The following is a 16573-nucleotide window of genomic DNA, read 5'->3' as shown; positions in this document are numbered from 1 at the left end:
GCTGCTCTGGCAGCGGAATTAATAAACAGTTAAATCATGCATGAGACATGCACATATATACGTCTCTCCTATGGAAACTGAAGGCACAGCTTGCCTAGGGAGGTCTCGGGCGTTTGTTTTGACGAGTGGTAGAGACGTAACGGCGTGTTAATCGCTGCTGACAAGTTCCGCTAGAGATTAACCGCTTCCAAATGTTAATTGTATCGTTTTCAGGGCCTGTGTTCCATGCGGGATAGCAAAGAAAACAATCGATAGACACGGGCCTGGGAGGCGTGAGGCTTCCAGACTGCTATTTTTCTCTCCATTAATGAACCTTTTAAAGAAGTTTGTCTTCTCTGATATTTCAATCCTCGAACACCTTTTTCGTTAGACGAAGAAGAACGATAGAAGCATCTGCACCCCCGTATGCTCTGCGCTTGGCTCTCAGGTGGGAAATGACAGGAGGAAGAGAAGCAAAGTCTTGTCAATGCAGGTCAGGTTACCGTGGCTTAGACTGACCCCGCGCTCCGAACTAGGAAAGCACAGTGGATGCTGGGCATCAACAAGCCATGTGCTAAGGATTTTTTCTTCCTCAAGCTCCACCTGCATCGCCATCAGGATACAGATAAGCTGGCAGCTCCAGCTCTAGAGGAGCTGCACGCAGGACGAGTGAGATGCTGAGGTGTGTGAGAGCCGCCCTGCAGCACACGCCTGGACCGGGCGGCTTCGGTCTCCCTGGCAAAGCACGGATCACACTCTCCTGTGACAAATGTAGTAACACTTCGGGGAAGTAGGGGAGAAAGGACGGTGGGGAATGGCTCCACGTGCAGGCAGATTCACAAAGGATCTGGAAAAATCAGAGGAATTCTATCGAAAAGAAAAACCTGATGTCATAACTAACACAGCAAAGCGTCTCTATCAAAGGGCAGCGGTGGAACTACCCCACTGCGAAGCGATGCAGCTTTCCCATGGGCAGCCCAGTGACAGCAGGGAAGGCAGAGGTTTCACTTGCCAGCAGGTTCAGCAGCCGGATTTGAAGCAGGGCTCGCTAATGCACGCAGATACTCATCCCCAAGGATGCTAAGCGAATGCTCCCTTTTCCCAGAGCCCACCCAGCCTACACAGGCTGGCACAAGGGAGCTGCAAGGGAGCAGACAGCCCCGCTCCCGCACTGCCGCTTTCCAGCCGCACACCAGGGACTCCAGCCCACGGCCACAAGCTCTGCCCAGAGCTTCACATCTTATTAAATGTTCCTAAATTACAGCCATAAACCTCCTGCGAGCCTGTCACCGCTGCGTCTTCAGATTGTCTTATTAGGGCTTAACAGCCCCGGGGGGGGGTTGCCTAGAGCAAAGCATCACCAGTGGCACTGGCAGGGCGGAAAGGGCTCTCCGGAGAATCGCTGCTCGCGTAAGGGTAATAACTCTGCTGCTGGAGACAGCAGAAAGCCGCCCACGTTTCAGCAGGTGCTGGGGTCCTGCGAGGGCACAGGAATACCAATGTAAAAATCAGAGCTGGTGGCCTCCCGCCTGCCTTGGCCGCGCTTGCCTTCCCCCCGAGCAGAGAAGCGCTTGCTTGCTGTCAGTGCGGTGCTACGTGATCCCCAGAAGAGATGGGCTAGCAGAGGGTGGTTAGTTTTGTAAGAGGAGGACAAGGTGTTATCACTGGGATGTGGAGAAAAAAAACATTTAAATATATGCATGTGCTAGTCTAATTTGCTGGTATTAATAACACTTAATATCATAGATTATACCTTAGAAATAGAAACATCTCATTAATTAGTCTGTATTAGCAATAAGTGGCATTTATTCATTAGAGGGCATCACAATAATGTATTCGACAGCGCCTTTCATCTCAAGGAACTTAACAGAGATTTATTAGTTACTCTCATCAGGCATTTTACAGCTGGGAAAGAGTTGCAAGGTGCCTGTACGACTTGCTGAGAGCAAGCAGGAGCAGACCGCAGGAGTTTGGTCCCCCACTTTGACTACTAAGTTTCCAAGCGTACCCAAATACAAATTGGGAATGCGGCAAATACTGGAGATAAACAAGGTTGGATTCAGGGTTTGTGGTTTCTTGTATGTTTTAGGATATTTCCTTTGGCTTATTTTTTCCCCTTTTTTCTTCAGTTACTTCCCACAAAATCCTAGCACCAGATAGATTAGCAGAACGTAAATGCTCGAAGCAGCTATCTCATTATTTTGCTCCAGCACTCAAAGAAACAAGTTATCCTCTACAGAAATGCAAGAAAATATAGCAACTCTAATAAAGTAAATAAAGCTCACTAGTCTGAAAATAATGTGTGCCTTCTCCATTGGCCCTTTCTACTACAGTTTATCTTTTACTTTTTTATCTCCTTCCAGGGCCATTTCACTTTTTTCCTCTTTTCTTTCTCCCCAGCTGCTGCTTTTTCTTCTGTAGGGATCCCTGTCGGCCCTTCCCTTTTCTTCCAGGTACCCCTGTCTGTCAGACCACCCTTTCTGCTCTTCATCCCCCCCACTTTTTTACATGCACATTCATCCTCTCCCTCCCTGCTCAGCAGCCTTTATCCTTCCTACTCAGCTTTATTCTGTTCTCCTCTTCCTCAGGTAACTAATGTGCTTGTGCTCGAGTTAAAATCAAAACAAACATGCCTGAAATAATGGGATTTTTTGATGTATCTGTGATAGCCCTCACGGCAACGTGGCAGGACCCGTCCGCACTGCTTCTGCACGTCCCACTTGTGGATGGCCACGCTGGACCAGGTGCTCCACGGGCTGCAGACCTGGCTGCAGATCTGTCTGGGGAGCTCCCAGTGCCCCGGGGTGTCTGGCAGGCTAACCCTGCCCACAGGACACCTGGCCCCAGACAGACAGGGAGGGGAACATGCGCAGCGAGGGAGTCATCACTGCGTTTTCCCCTTGGGAATCATAGAATCGCAGTTTGGAAAAGACCTCTAAGATCATCAAGTCCAACCATCAGCTGGGACAGTTCCTGTAAATCATTTCCAGACGTGGTTAAGGCTGTGGGATTGCTCATGGTCGCTGCTGACCACTGGCCTGGCTGGAGGCACAGCTTGTAGACCTAGCATAAGGGCCAGAAGCAACGCCCTAAGACAAACTTCTGTGCTGGTGGCTACAGAAATGATGGTCCCAATTCACACTGCGTGGGACACAGAGACCTTCTGCACAATGCAAAGGAGATCCCAGAGCTCCCCAGTCTCATCCACCCCCATAAGCCTGCCCCAGATAACCCTACTTCAGCCAGCAGTTAGACCCGTCCTCATCCCTGCACCCCACCCAGAAATCATAATCCCTCAGAGCTACACATCCACGTGCATCTGGGCTCCGTATCCTTCCCTGCCACTGGGTCTGTGTCTATTTTGTTTTACTCCTTTGCAAAACTGGTAATGGGCTTTATCTGCCCCGAGCTGGTCAGTCACCGTGTTCATCGGAGAGACACCATGCAAGGCAACCTCCAAGGGTGGTCAAGCTCAGCAGAGATGGATGTTTGGCGCCTGGTTGCCAGGCTGCAGCTGCTTGTTCTGGGCAGCCCCAGGCCAGCACACAGTGGGACAAACACTGACCCTCAAAACAGGAGCAGCAGCATCCTCCTGGCTTGCAAGAATCACAACGCCAAGATAACTTTCTCTCAAACCAAGTGCTCACAGAAAACAAAAGAGCTGCCGATACCCAGAGGCTCAGCCCAGTGCCCCTATGTGCCAGGCACCTTCGTTTCGGTTGAGTCACAGCCCTTGGCCCCCTTACCTCATCTAGCACATGGAGATCGTTGCTTAGCTGCTCCGCAAAGGCCACCGAGTTGTTCACAAGGGGCTCGTACTCCTCCATCAGCTTCAACACATCGGCAGCTTCCTTCGGTGTCATCTCCTGGTACGCGCTGAGCTCCTCCTGGCTCTCAGTCTCCACGGCGTCCTTCCTGTCTTCTTGGGGTCTTTGTCTCCCTGCATGGACAGGAGGAGACGTGGAGATGGCCAAAGCCTTCTTGTTATGTCATTTCATTAGCCCTGCTAATGTTAGCTCTAGGGGTCCCATTGACCCCAACTGACATGAGTCCAGTGGTCTCAGTCTGCTGGTGGGTGAGAAAAAGATCATGACATGGAGCAAAGAAAGATGTGGGTGGGATAAAGGGTCAGTTTTGCAAGAGGGACAAACCAGACACTTGATATTTAATTCGAGCTCACGTTGTGTTTTCACTTGCTCACCTCTAGGATTGTGTGTTGGGGCATGCTGATATATTTGTTATACAAACCTGAGACAAATTTCAGAGATGAACAGGCTTCTCCTGAAGAAATATACTGGTAGTTAGGTGTTGTAGAGTAAAATACATTTTTATATCCATATATATCTGTATTTCTTGATATACTGCTGGGGGATGTTGCCAAGCAAGCAGCCAGTCTCCCCCCGGCCTGACACTACCAACACTTTACTGCTCACCTTCCCCAACCCAGCGTGAAGATAGCATCTCTGGAGACAAGATAAACTGTCCTCTGTTTTTCTTGCCAGCCTAGCACTGTGTCTCCATGGCAAGTGTTAGTGGATAAGTCAGACAACTCTACCTCCAGATACACAAAACATGGATCCTCTTCTTCCGTCCCACTGGTCCCCACCTCAGCCTCTCCCATCACCCACGCTCACTGTCTGAAATGTATTCACCTCCCGTTCCTAAAGCAATGACAGTGATGATGCAAAAAACCCAAACCACTCTGAGTGTGACGAGGAAACTAATTACCTTCTGATGCACAGGAGGGGACATTCACAAACGTGATAGAGCTGGCGAGGAACCGGTGGTTCAGCTTCCACAAGCATCTGATAAAGGTTTTCTTCTCGTCAAAGCTGCTAGCGGTCCACTTGTAAACCTTGTCGAACTGCAGATCAAAATCCAGGCTTGCCTAGATGCCAACAGTTAATTACCACACCAATTAGACGCCACTTGCCACACCACCTACACTCAGAGGGTTGCAGCGTGTTTTAATGGCAGGAACTGATGTTGTGAAAACACCTTGTGCACCGGGAAGAAAACCAGCCCCTTGCTGAAGGAGGGAGAGAGGGACACACCGTTACACTGCAGCTTCAAGCTTCGGGGTTTTCAGTGGCCCCAAGAAGCCACCTTGTGAATGGAGACCAGCGCAAATAATCAAAGACGTGATAAAAGCACTGAAAATAAAAGGATGTACGACAATTCTGACCCTAGAAGTGGACACCAGGACACCCACGGTGGGTCAGAGCAAGCAATCAACCAGTCCCTGTGTCCTGATCCAGCACGCTGATCTCTGTTCAGATTACACAAATCCCTCACCTTTTACTGCAGGATATGGGAGATGACTGCTGATGAATTTTGACAGAGGCCAGTGGCAGATGCTTGGGAGAAAAAGCATTCAAAGCACAAGTCCAGGGTTACATCGCCTTCAGGATTCCCTGCCAGCCTCCAGCAGCCCGTGAGCTGGCAGCTCGCAGAGGTTGTAGCCACAGCACTGTGTTTAACAGCCCTTGAAGGACCTACTGTCCCTGACTTCCACTAATATTTTTTGAGCTTATTCGTAGCGTTGGTTTCTACAGCATCCTGTGGCAATAAGGTCTGCAGCATAATTATGTGCTGGATGAGAAAGCTCGAGTCAGCTGGAGTTAAGCATCCAGGGTGAGCCCAGCATCAACCCTGCCTCCCACTGCAGATATTCCCCTCCGCAATCCTCGTCCAACCTGAAATCCCAAACCTCTCTTCCCTCAAGCAGTGGGAACACCCAGAGAAAACCGTGAAACAGGCTTCCACAATCTCAGTCCTGAAATCACCCCAGCAGCACTGTGGTATCATGCGTGATCCACCTGGCATCTCCCCACGGTCCCATTCCCTGGCAGGGGAAGGTCACCCGAGATAACAGGAGCATGGACTGGAAGAAGAGCACTCTTGCCATTTCCCCGTGTAGTTTTCAACCGTAGAAGTGTCAATATCTGCATCTATCTATGCCCAAAGGATGTAGTCTCATGGAGGAGGTACTCCAGCCACATGAGACTTAGTATTGCCACTAAGCAGTATATAGGTGGTGAGGATAAGGGAGGTTGTTGACCTAGGAACATCCCACAGAGAGAAACTCCTTCCTGCACCACCTCATTAGCTCTGCAGCACAGCCTGATCTCATCCTCTGGAGAACTTCGAAGCCGCACTTGTAATTATCGATACTAATCATCGTAACAGACATAGGGTTTATGAGGATGGATGTGGTCCTACGATGCTTTCAGGGTTGCTTTCTGCACACCTTGAAGCAATACATCATGCCCCCTCGTTGCTTTGTGGGCTGGGTAGCAGCCCCTGCAACAGCATGGAGCAGTGGTGTCGGGGGAGGAATTTACAGCGCTCGCAGTTTATAACACGCCTTACAGGGAGCTGTTAAAGCGGGGAGGCATCCATTAATCGCTTCATAAATATTAATACTGTTTTGGTCAAGGGAGCTTTAGCTTTAAGAACCACTGGGCTTGCAGTGTCAGGACTTTGCTGGTGCCAGAGGGCTTCCCAGCACACCAGAGCAGACCTGACAACCACACCCTTGCTTTGCGTGTGCCGAATATTGACCCATGAGCTGGGGTTCGGCTGTAGCCGATGCTATCTGCTGAGCAACAGAGGAGAGCTCTTCTTTGGGTTTCCATGGACCTGCCGAGTCATGCAACAGGGAGAGGGTGTGCTGACTTGAGCGCTGGGCTGCACTGGGGAGCTTGTGTCCATGGTGGGACCCTGGGAGATGTCAACACGGCCTGGCTGCTGCCTACTGCTTCAGCTTCTCCTCTGCCTGGGGACCCCATGCAGCGGCTTCAGCTGGTGAATAGATCCCATTTTAGGAACAATATGGACAGTTCTGGTGCTGCCTGCATTCAAGAAAGATCATTTCAGCCTGGAAGAGGCAAGGAAGAGGGCTCCAGGGGTGATAAAGGGAAGAGAGAAGTCAACACAGCAGAGGAGACTAATGGGCCAGTCTGTTTAGCCTGCCAGGAGGAAGGTTAACAGGGGAGGTGACTGCAGTCTACAAATACATCTGCAGAGGAGAAGAGCTGTATAACCAAGAGGACAGCCATGGCACAACTGCAGACAGGGGTGATGTGGGTGGGAACACAGGCTCGGAATCATAAGAAGGCTTTAGGAATCAGCACACCCAAGTTTGTTATTTGCCTCCCAGTAGGAGGAGGTTCAAAAATACGCCAACTCTTTAAGATAGAGTATGATCAGTTTTTCTCATTGGGATGGCAAATGAGGGGGAAAGGACTGAAAATCCTGGAGATACCTTCTAATCCACAGGAGCCAAAGCAGTTTAGAAGACTTGGTGGAGCCTAGCTCATCTGCCAGAGGAAAGCATGTATTTCCTTGTGCATGGGAAAATGTAAGACAGTGAGATATCGGTTCAGTTCTACCCGTAGGATCAAGACCTGCAAATGTGATTTTCCTTTCAGACATGCTGTGCAGATGTACTTTATTTGTCCTGGATGTAGAACTGGAAAGCTGTTCTTTTTCTCCTTTATTTCTATGCTTGTGAAAACCCAGGCACCTTGCCAAAGCCCCTGGAACATTCACATTAATAAAAAACTAATTATAACAACTTTAACGACACTCTGCCAGCCCCAGCGGCAGAAAGGGAATATCTTGTCCATGCTTTCTTTCCCAAAAACCTTAATGTCACCCTAAAAGCACAGACTCACGCTGATTCTAGCTCTCTATAATCCCTCTTTCAGTTAATGCCTCCATTTAATCTTTAAATACCCTATGCAAATGTCTGTCAAGAAGCTTTGTCAATGTGGATCGACAGATGGGCCCGACAACATGTTCTGCAAATGCTGGAGACCTGACAAGAAGAGTGCTTTGCAGCCCGTCTCTCCAGCCTCAGAGTGTTCCTGCAAAGAGCTTCAGGAGGTCCCGGCCTGAGAGATAAGCAGAGTTTTCCCCCTGATTTTGATGGAAGCTGTGTCAACGCAGCAGTCACCCACTCACTGCTCACCCTGGTCAGGTATCTGGCCAGCCTGACATCCCCTAACCTAGGGAGGGATGACTCGGGAGGGAGGAAATCACTCCAGCCTCAGAGTCCTGGGCACAGACATCGCCCTGGAAGGGGTGAGGGAAATGAGAAGTCCAAAAGCACTGGTGGAGGAACCATCCAAGGAGAGACCTCATTTCACCATACTCTAGGAATCAGCTCTGAGGGAAGGCAGAAGGCTTTTAGACATTGTTATGGCAGTTGTTTCCTCAGGATTAGTGTCATTTGGGCTAGTTCGGTCCTACATTAGAGATAACATACACACATACGCTGTTCTTCCCACGGTCTAAGTGCATGGGCTCAGCTCCAGAGGACTCAAATCACCTTATGGATTCTGGCCTGTGTCTCTCTAGCTTCATATTCGCATCTCTCCCCCATGATCAGTCCTGCCCTTTGCCACAAAAGGAAAACCAATCCCACCTGATTGAGAGTCTTGCCATCCACCAGCTTCAGCTCTGCTAATGGCCACCTGTAGGCTATCTTGTACTGCTCTCCTCGGTCTACCTTGACCTTCACCAGAAACGGCTGCATTGGCCTAAAGGCATCCACTGAGGATGAGGGACAGGAAAAAAACCAAACAATATTATTGTTAGCCCAGTACATAACAGTTCAGTGTGAGTGGACAGGTACAGACAGACACACAGACACGGCTTTTGCATTGTGGCTGTATGGAGAGATGCTATAGGGTTTCGGTTGGCTTTTCTCTTCATTGAGTATTTACATCAGGGAAGTTCTTTCCGGGGTCTAATCCAGAGTACTTTGAAGTCTATGGATAGATTCCCAATAACTTCAGTGAGTTTTAAGCCAGGCCATTGTGCTCTACACAAGATCCAGACGTGAGGGGAAAAGGGTGCCCTGGTGCAGTAAGATTTATGACAGCGGTACACCATGTTGCTGGCCCTACAACAGGGTCCACACACACTGCACTGCTTGACTGATACCCACTGTAACATGTCCCATCAAAAATCAGTTCCAGTGCCAATTAGCTTACAGTCACTTCTTGGTTCATCCATCAGGTTCTCGCTGGACATCATTCTGACTATTAGAATATAGATCTCCCATATGAGCTAGGTATCTCCAGAAAACTGACGTGGACAGTTCCAGGGGTAACTCCTGTATTTTAGATGCTACTTAGAGGGTAGCTACATCATCCCTTGGAGATATTCCTCCTGCCCTCCACTGACTACAGAGGGAGTTGAAGTACATCATTGAGGTCAAACACTATGGCTAAGGCTCTCAGAAACTAATCCTGTAGTAGGTGACTATGCTGTCTAGAAGCTCTTCGGCAGGAACGCCCCTCCTCGGCAAGTTTGTCAAAAAAATCTACACTAGCAACATCTCAGGAGTGATGGAGCAACTGGAAAAACACAGACCAAAGGAGACGGAAGATTTCCCAAAGCAACTTGCACCTTTGGATCCCAATCAAATATCTACATACTCCTGAAATGTCTGGGTACTGTTAAAACTGTCACCAAAACTATGGAGAGACAGAAGGAGGCTGTAATGCTCCGTCATGTTAGAATGGTTTGTTGCTGACCTCTAATGACAGATGTGATGCAAATGGTAAAAAAATTATTTCACATTGGTGGAGGGAGCAATCCTGCAGAGCCCAGCTCTCGCTAACAAGCTAAAGATCACCCAACATTCAAGAGGGAACCACGTGCTTTTATTGCCAGTTCTTGGCATGCTATACCGGCATGGCACAGCTCCTATCTTGGGATTAAGATTGCCTTCATTTAATCTTAAAATACAGCATTCCAAACAGGGGTTGTATTTCTTCTCCCAAATTAGGAAAAGGGCCATCAGAGACCAAGCTCTCTGATCGGAGCTGCAAGAAACCTCCCCGGGTTTGCAACTCAATGTGTCTCCCAGAGCCCCGGGGTTCTCACCCACAACACAGAGAACGGACATCTTCTTCTTCTTCCCTGTCTTCCAGACGCGAACGGTTTCCAGCAACCTCTTTTTCTGCGGGTTGAACACATCTTTTTCCAGTGAGCTCCAAAGAGAAGCCATGGTGGTGCCCGAACACGACAGCGAGCAGTAGGTGCGTCTGCCTCCCACTGATGCTCGTGGTCACGGCCGGCGGCGCTGCACCTCCTGTGAAACACAGACAGGCTGGAGAGATGATCTGCACGCAAGCTCCTGGCAAAAATACACTACCTCCACACTGATTTCTGGGATGTGGGTCTCTGTTGTCTTGCAGACAACTTGAGTGTTAAATCGTTGTTCCAGTCTTGAGGCCAGAAGGGCCTTTTATATTCAGCTGGTCTGAATTCCTACCCAATGCAAGCAGCACATGCCAGTGCATCCGGCCCAGTAAGGTCACAATAAAACTTTCTTTATTTCTTAAAAAAACCCAACCAGAATCACAGAATGGTCGGGGTTGGCAGGGACCTCTGTGGGTCACCCAGCCCCAACCCCCTGCCCAAGCAGGGTCACCCACAGCAGGCTGCACAGCACCGCGTCCAGGCAGGTCTGGAATATCTCCAGAGAAGGAGACTCCACAGCCTCCCTGGGCAGCCTGGGCCAGGGCTCCGTCAACCTCAGAGGGAAGAAGTTCTTCCTCATGTTCAGCTGGAGCTTCCTCTGCTTCAGTTTGTGCCCGTTGCCCCTTGTCCTGTCGCTAGGCACCACTGGAAAGAGTCTGGCTCCGTCCTCCTGACTCCCACCCTGCAGATATTTAGAGGCATTTATAAGGTCCTCTCTCAGCTTTCTCTTCTCCAGGCTGAACAAGCCCAGCTCCCTCAGCCTTTCCTCATAGGAGAGATGCTCCAGCCCCCTCATCATCCTCGTAGCCCTCCTTTTTAGTTCCACCTCAGCAGAACGTTTTGAGCAACAGGACCAGGTCCTCAGGCAGGCAAAGCAGGTTAGCAACTACAAGCAATCCATCACCTGATTATTTTTGTCAGCCCACATTTGTGCAGGGCTTACAGATGAAGAAATGCCACTCCTGGGTCGCACAACACCATGTTCCCGTTGAGCTGGCATGCTCCACAGTCAGCACAGGTCAGACATACGTGACCGTGCAAGTCAGTGCTGTGAAAAAGGAGCCCAGCTCTGCTTTGGGAGCTCAGCTCTGGGGCGTCCTGCGCCCCAGAGATGCCCAGGGCTTTGGCTGAGCAGAAATGCACAGCAACCCTCCGAGGGCAGACCAGCTTGCTGGTCCAGCTGCCTTGCCAACCTCATGCCATGCTGAGCAGCTCAAGCGTGCAGAGACACAATTCACTGAACCTGGGGTGATGCTGGAGCCTTGCAGGAGTGAAAGCAGAGCCCTGGCTTCAAGGGGGCTCAGAGGGGCTCGCAGGATTGCAGTGTGTGCATGGAGGGGGAGGCAGGTGGCTTCCTAAGCCATCTGCCTTGCAGGAGATGTTTTGCTGTCTCTCCCATGCCAAGACCACGTGGGGCTGGAAACGCACACACCCTGCAACCTCCCTGGCCACGCTCCGTCACCACAGCCTGCACCCACCCTGCTGTGCCCGTGTGCTCCCCAGGTCTCTCCTCCGCTGTCCTGGGCTGTGCCCCGCTCAGCAGCTCTCACCACTGCAGACCTCCAGCTGCTCCTCCTTCCTCCTTGGCTGACAGCTCTGGGATTCCCTGCTCCCCTAAAAGACTCCCTTTTGGAGAAATAGCGGAGGGAGAGGGTCCCCAGGCCACCACTCCTTCCCCTCCCCTTCCATCCCCACCCATGGGTCCCCCTCCAGCCTCCTGCAGCCTTGCAGACCAGGGCAGATCCTTCCCCAGAACAGCTGGCTCACCTTCCCGAGCTCCCTAGGGCTCAGACCCACCAGCAGCAGAGGGGAAGCATCCTACACAGAACACAGAACTCACAGCTTTCATACATTTGCTGGCTCATTAGCAAATCAATATTAAGAGCCAGCAGCTGCTGACACTCCCAAGGACACCCCTGCTCCCCGGTTCTTTGGAGTTTCCCTGGCTCCAGGGTAATCAGCTAATTAAGCTGAAAGGAGAAGGGGTAACACAGAGGGAGTGGGAAGCCCAGGTGTGGTCTCAGTGACTGCTGCGTTTGGATTCCCCGGGTGTGAGCAAGCACTGCATGGAAACTTGTGGGCACTCACCTCTGAGGTCTCGAGCCAGCTGAATGAGCGCAAGTTTTTTGGTTTCATAGTCTAAGAGGAAACAGACCCCAACTTCTTCTCCCCCTCATTTTGCTTCTGCAGCTGAACATGCTTTTCCACAGCCCCAGAATGGCCATGACGTGCACGGCTAAAAGTCATCTAAGGAAACGGCAGCACCCAGCTTTAAACCATCACAGCATCTCACGATGTTTTGCAAGAGAAATGTGACCACCACTTCACAGACGAGGAAAGTCCGGTAAGAAAACTACCTAATCACGGGGATCCCTGCCCTGGCTGCCTCCTCAAAAGCCGTGCTCGAAGCACTGTGGGGTCTCAGACACAGGTACCGCAGGAGAGTCCTGCCTCTGCGCTCAGCCCGCAGAGAGCAAGGGAGACGGTCAGCTGCAGCCTCTGAAAGCTCAGGTGAGCTCGGCTTAGTGTAGGCTGGGACGAGACAACTTGGTTCAGCTTGAGGTATTGAAATGCACTGATTCAGGTCACCCCAGTGCAAGAAGGAAAGGATTTCTTTAAACCAGCTTAGCAAAAACAGTGGTTTTAGCAAGAACGCATTGCTTGTTCAAACTGCTTTTTTATTTTTTAATCCAGAATATTCTTAATGGAAAGTTCTCACACAGCTTCCTAGTCAGACTTAAGACTCGTGGAGTTCAATGTCCACGGGAAGTCCAGCCCAGCACCAGCAGGGAGGAGGCGGCAGCTCGTGTCCCATCTGTCGTGTGTAAGCACTCAGAAACCAGCAGCTCTGTTACAGCCTTTGGTCTGGGTGGTGAGGGAATTAGCAAAGTGGCCACAACGAAAAGGTTGTGCTTAATGCAAATATTTTAGTAAAGATTAGGGATAAATAAAAATACAGACTGTAGGAAAACAACAATATTTAGAACATGCACTTTGAATGTTTGCAGAGCGAAATTTGTTGTTATTGAAATTTACCGGTTGCTCTGCAATGAACTGAAACAAGTGAAACCTTTGATAGTTCCCTCCCCACAGTGATGGGGCTTTCAGCTCAGCCACAGAGTTAACGAGTTTGAAATCACATCCGCAAGTCTTTATGCTTTTTCTACCATGGCTGTGACAAAAAAAAAAAAAAAATTTGCTGCTAAAATGATTCTGTCACTGCAGCATCTCATTGAATGCAGTCCCTCTCCAGGATATCTCGGTTTCTCCATCCCTGTCAGCTTCTCCGTCTCTCTAATGGCATTTGCCTCCAGAGGCAGGCAGGATGGCAGCCCCGAGACCCGACTGTCTACACCGCTGCTGCTTGCGAGCTCACTAATTCATTTATAGTAGCACTTGAGCAACAGCTACAGGAAAATGACTGAAAGCCAAAGTAATAGAGGGCTCGCTGCTCCCTGACAAGTTAATGCAGAAAGCACAAGACTTTCCACAAAGGTAATTGAAAAGCTGTCTGTAGCGGAGCCAGTTAACCCCCCATTTTATAGAGACAAGCTGTAAGACCTAAAGATCTCAGCAGAACCTTCCTGAAATTCTCTGAGGTGCACATCGCCCACCCAGACAGCTGGCAGCGAGGAAGAGAGCGGTAGCGAAAGGCAGAGCGTTCAAAGACTTTACCAGCCACGTCTTGCTGGGGATAGATTGCGGGATCTCCATCGCGAGAAGCCTTCGAACAGGAAACAGTTTGCTGGTAAAATGAAAGCTTGAAGAGAAAAACAGGAAGCTCGAGGAACCTGAGCGAAGCCCCTGAGCTGCTGGCTTGAGGTCAGGGCAGGAAATCCCTGGTGCAAAGGCTGCAGAGCAGGTGAGGCTGCGAGCGAGCAGAGCATCCGAGCCCCCAGCGCTGAGGTGGGGTTTGGCTGAAGGCACAGCAAGGTGAAACTGCCCTCCATTTCCTCTTTGTTGGGTTAAAGAGAGTCAGTGCCGAATGGAGAACAGCTGTGGTTCGACCTCTGGGCAGCTGCAGTCTGCCTAGTCCTCCTCCTTTAGCAAAGGGTCTCGGAAACCTGCAAGAGGGTTTAGGAGTCAGACAGGATGCTAACGGCACAGTGTGTGCCCCCATTAAGCAAGATGCATAATCATGATGCATAATTTGGCTTTAAGCACAAAGGAAGCCTCGTGCTGTCTCCTTGCAACATTTTGGGACACACTTTAGTATGAACCAAAAGCCAGGTCCTGCTGAAGCTGAAGAACCAGCAGGACGGTGGCCATGGAAGTCGGAATCCGCTAAGGAGTGTGTAACTACTCACCTGCCGAATCAACCAGCCCTGAAAATGGATGGCGCTGGAGCGTCGGGCCCATACCCGGCCGTCGCTGGCAGTGTGAGGCCCGCGGGGGCTAGGCCGCGACGAGTAGGAGGGCCGCTGCGGTGAGCCTAGAAGCCTGGGGCGTGGGCCCGGGTGGAGCCGCCGCAGGTCCAGATCTTGGTGGTAGTAGCAAATATTCGAACGAGAGCTTTGAAGGCCGAAGTGGAGCAGGGTTCCATGTGAACAGCAGTTGAACATGGGTCAGTCGGTCCTAAGCGATAGGCGAGTGCCGTTCTGAAATGGCGGGCGATGGCCTCCGTTGCCCTCAGCCGATCGAAAGGAAGTCGGGTTCAGATCCCCGAATCCGGAGTGACGGAGATGGGCGCCGCGAGGCGCCCAGTGCGGTAACGCAAACGAACCCGGAGAAGCCGGCGGGAGCCCCGGGAAGAGTTCTCTTTTCTTTGTGAAGGGCCGGGCACCCTGGAATTGGAATGTGGAAAGAGGGACAGGCCACTTGGGAAGAGTACAGAAACGTAGTGAGAGCATGCAGGGATGCGACGAGGAAGGCCAAGGCTCACCTGGAATTGAAGCTGGCAAGGGATGTCAAAAACAACAAGAAGGGCTTCTTCAACTACATCAGCAGCAAAAGGAAGGCTAGGGACAACGTGGGGCCGCTGCTGAATGAGGCAGGTGTCCTGGTGACGGAGGATGCGGAGAAGGCAGAGCTACTGAATGCCTTCTTTGCTTCAGTCTTCAGTGCTAAGACTGGCCCTCAGGAATCCCAGGCCTCGGAGGTAAGAGAAGAAGCCTACAAAGAGGACGACTTTCCCTTGGTCGAGGAGGACTGTGTGAGGGATCGCTTAAGTGATCTGGATGTCCACAAATCCATGGGCCCCGATGGAATGCACCCACGAGTGCTGAGGGAGCTGGCGGATGTCATTGCTGAGCCACTCTCCATCATCTTTGAGAGGTCCTGGAGGACAGGAGAGGTGCCCGAGGACTGGAGAAAGGCCAATGTCACTCCAATCTTCAAAAAGGGCAAGAAGGAGGACCCAGGGAACTACAGGCCGGTCAGCCTCACCTCCATCCCGGGTAAGGTGATGGAGCAGCTTACCCTGGAGGCCATCATGAAGCAAGTGGAAGAAAAGAAGGTTATCGGGAGTAGTCAGCATGGATTCACCAAGGGGAAATCATGCCTGACCAATCTGATAGCTTTCTACGATGACATGACTGGCTGGGTAGACGAAGGGAGAGCCGTGGATGTTATCTACCTTGACTTCAGCAAGGCTTTCGACACAGTCTCCCATGATATCCTCCTAGGGAAGCTGAGGAAGTGTGGGCTGGATGAGTGGTCGGTGAAGTGGATAGAGAACTGGCTGAATGGCAGAACTCAGAGGGTTGTCATCAGCGGCGCTGAGTCTAGTTGGAGGCTGGTGACAAGTGGTGTCCCTCAGGGGTCAGTACTGGGCCCAGTCTTGTTTAACTTCTTCATCAACGACCTGGATGAAGAGTTAGAATGTACCCTCAGCAAGTTTGCTGACGACACCAAACTGGGAGGTGTGGTAGATACACCAGAAGGCTGTGCTGCCATTCAGCGTGACCTGGATAGGCTGGAAAGCTGGGCAGAGAGGAACCTGATGAGGTTCAACAAGGGCAAGGGCAGGGTCCTGCACCTGGGGAGGAACAACCTCATGCACCAGTACAGGCTTGGGGTGGACATGCTGGAGAGCAGCTCTGCGGAGAGGGACCTGGGTGTCCTGGTGGACGACAGGTTAACCATGAGCCAGCAGTGTGCCCTGGGTGCCAAGAAGGCCAATGGGATCCTGGGGTGCATCAGGAAGAGTGTGGACAGCAGGACGAGGGAGGTTCTCCTTCCCCTCTACACTGCCCTGGTGAGGCCTCATCTGGAGTACTGTGTCCAGTTCTGGGCTCCCCAGTTCAAGAAAGATGAAGAGCTACTGGAGAGAGTCCAGCGGAGGGCTATGAGGATGGTGAGGGGACTGGAGCATCTCCCCTACGAGGAGAGGTTGAGGGAACTGAGCTTGTTCAGCCTGAAGAAAAGGCTGCGAGGGGACCTTATAAATGCCTACAAATATCTGAAGGGTGGGTGTCAGGAGGATGGGGCCAAGCTCTTTTCAATGGTGCCCAGTGACAGGACAAGGGGCAATGGGCACAAACTGAGGCACAGGAAGTTCCGTCTGAACATGAGGAAGAACTTCTTCCCTCTGAGGGTGACGGAGCCCTGGCCCAGGCTGCCCAGGGAGGCTGTGGAGTCTCCTTCTCTGGAGATA

At 51.1% G+C, this 16573-nt stretch overlaps 1 protein-coding gene across 1 annotated transcript in view; it reads right to left on the bottom strand.

The window, feature by feature from the left end:
- LOC104333404 (exocyst complex component 1) overlaps window positions 1-13711 on the bottom strand; it is a 31532-nt gene extending 17821 nt beyond the window's left edge. The window contains exons 1-5 of the mRNA XM_009938905.2: window positions 13654-13711; window positions 9880-10087; window positions 8411-8538; window positions 4708-4867; window positions 3726-3919 (exon numbers count right to left, since the gene is read on the bottom strand). Of these exons, the coding sequence (XP_009937207.2) occupies window positions 3726-3919; window positions 4708-4867; window positions 8411-8538; window positions 9880-10003 (606 nt within the window). The 5' untranslated portion in view covers window positions 10004-10087; window positions 13654-13711. The remainder of the gene's footprint in view (window positions 1-3725; window positions 3920-4707; window positions 4868-8410; window positions 8539-9879; window positions 10088-13653) is intronic.
- Between the last annotated feature and the right edge of the window lie 2862 nt (window positions 13712-16573).

The sequence above is a fragment of the Opisthocomus hoazin genome, chromosome 14 (assembly GCF_030867145.1).
Source record: "Opisthocomus hoazin isolate bOpiHoa1 chromosome 14, bOpiHoa1.hap1, whole genome shotgun sequence".
NCBI lineage: Eukaryota > Metazoa > Chordata > Aves > Opisthocomiformes > Opisthocomidae > Opisthocomus > Opisthocomus hoazin.
The sequence above is the reverse complement of the archived record's forward strand: the minus strand, read 5'-3'. Positions and strand labels throughout refer to the sequence as shown.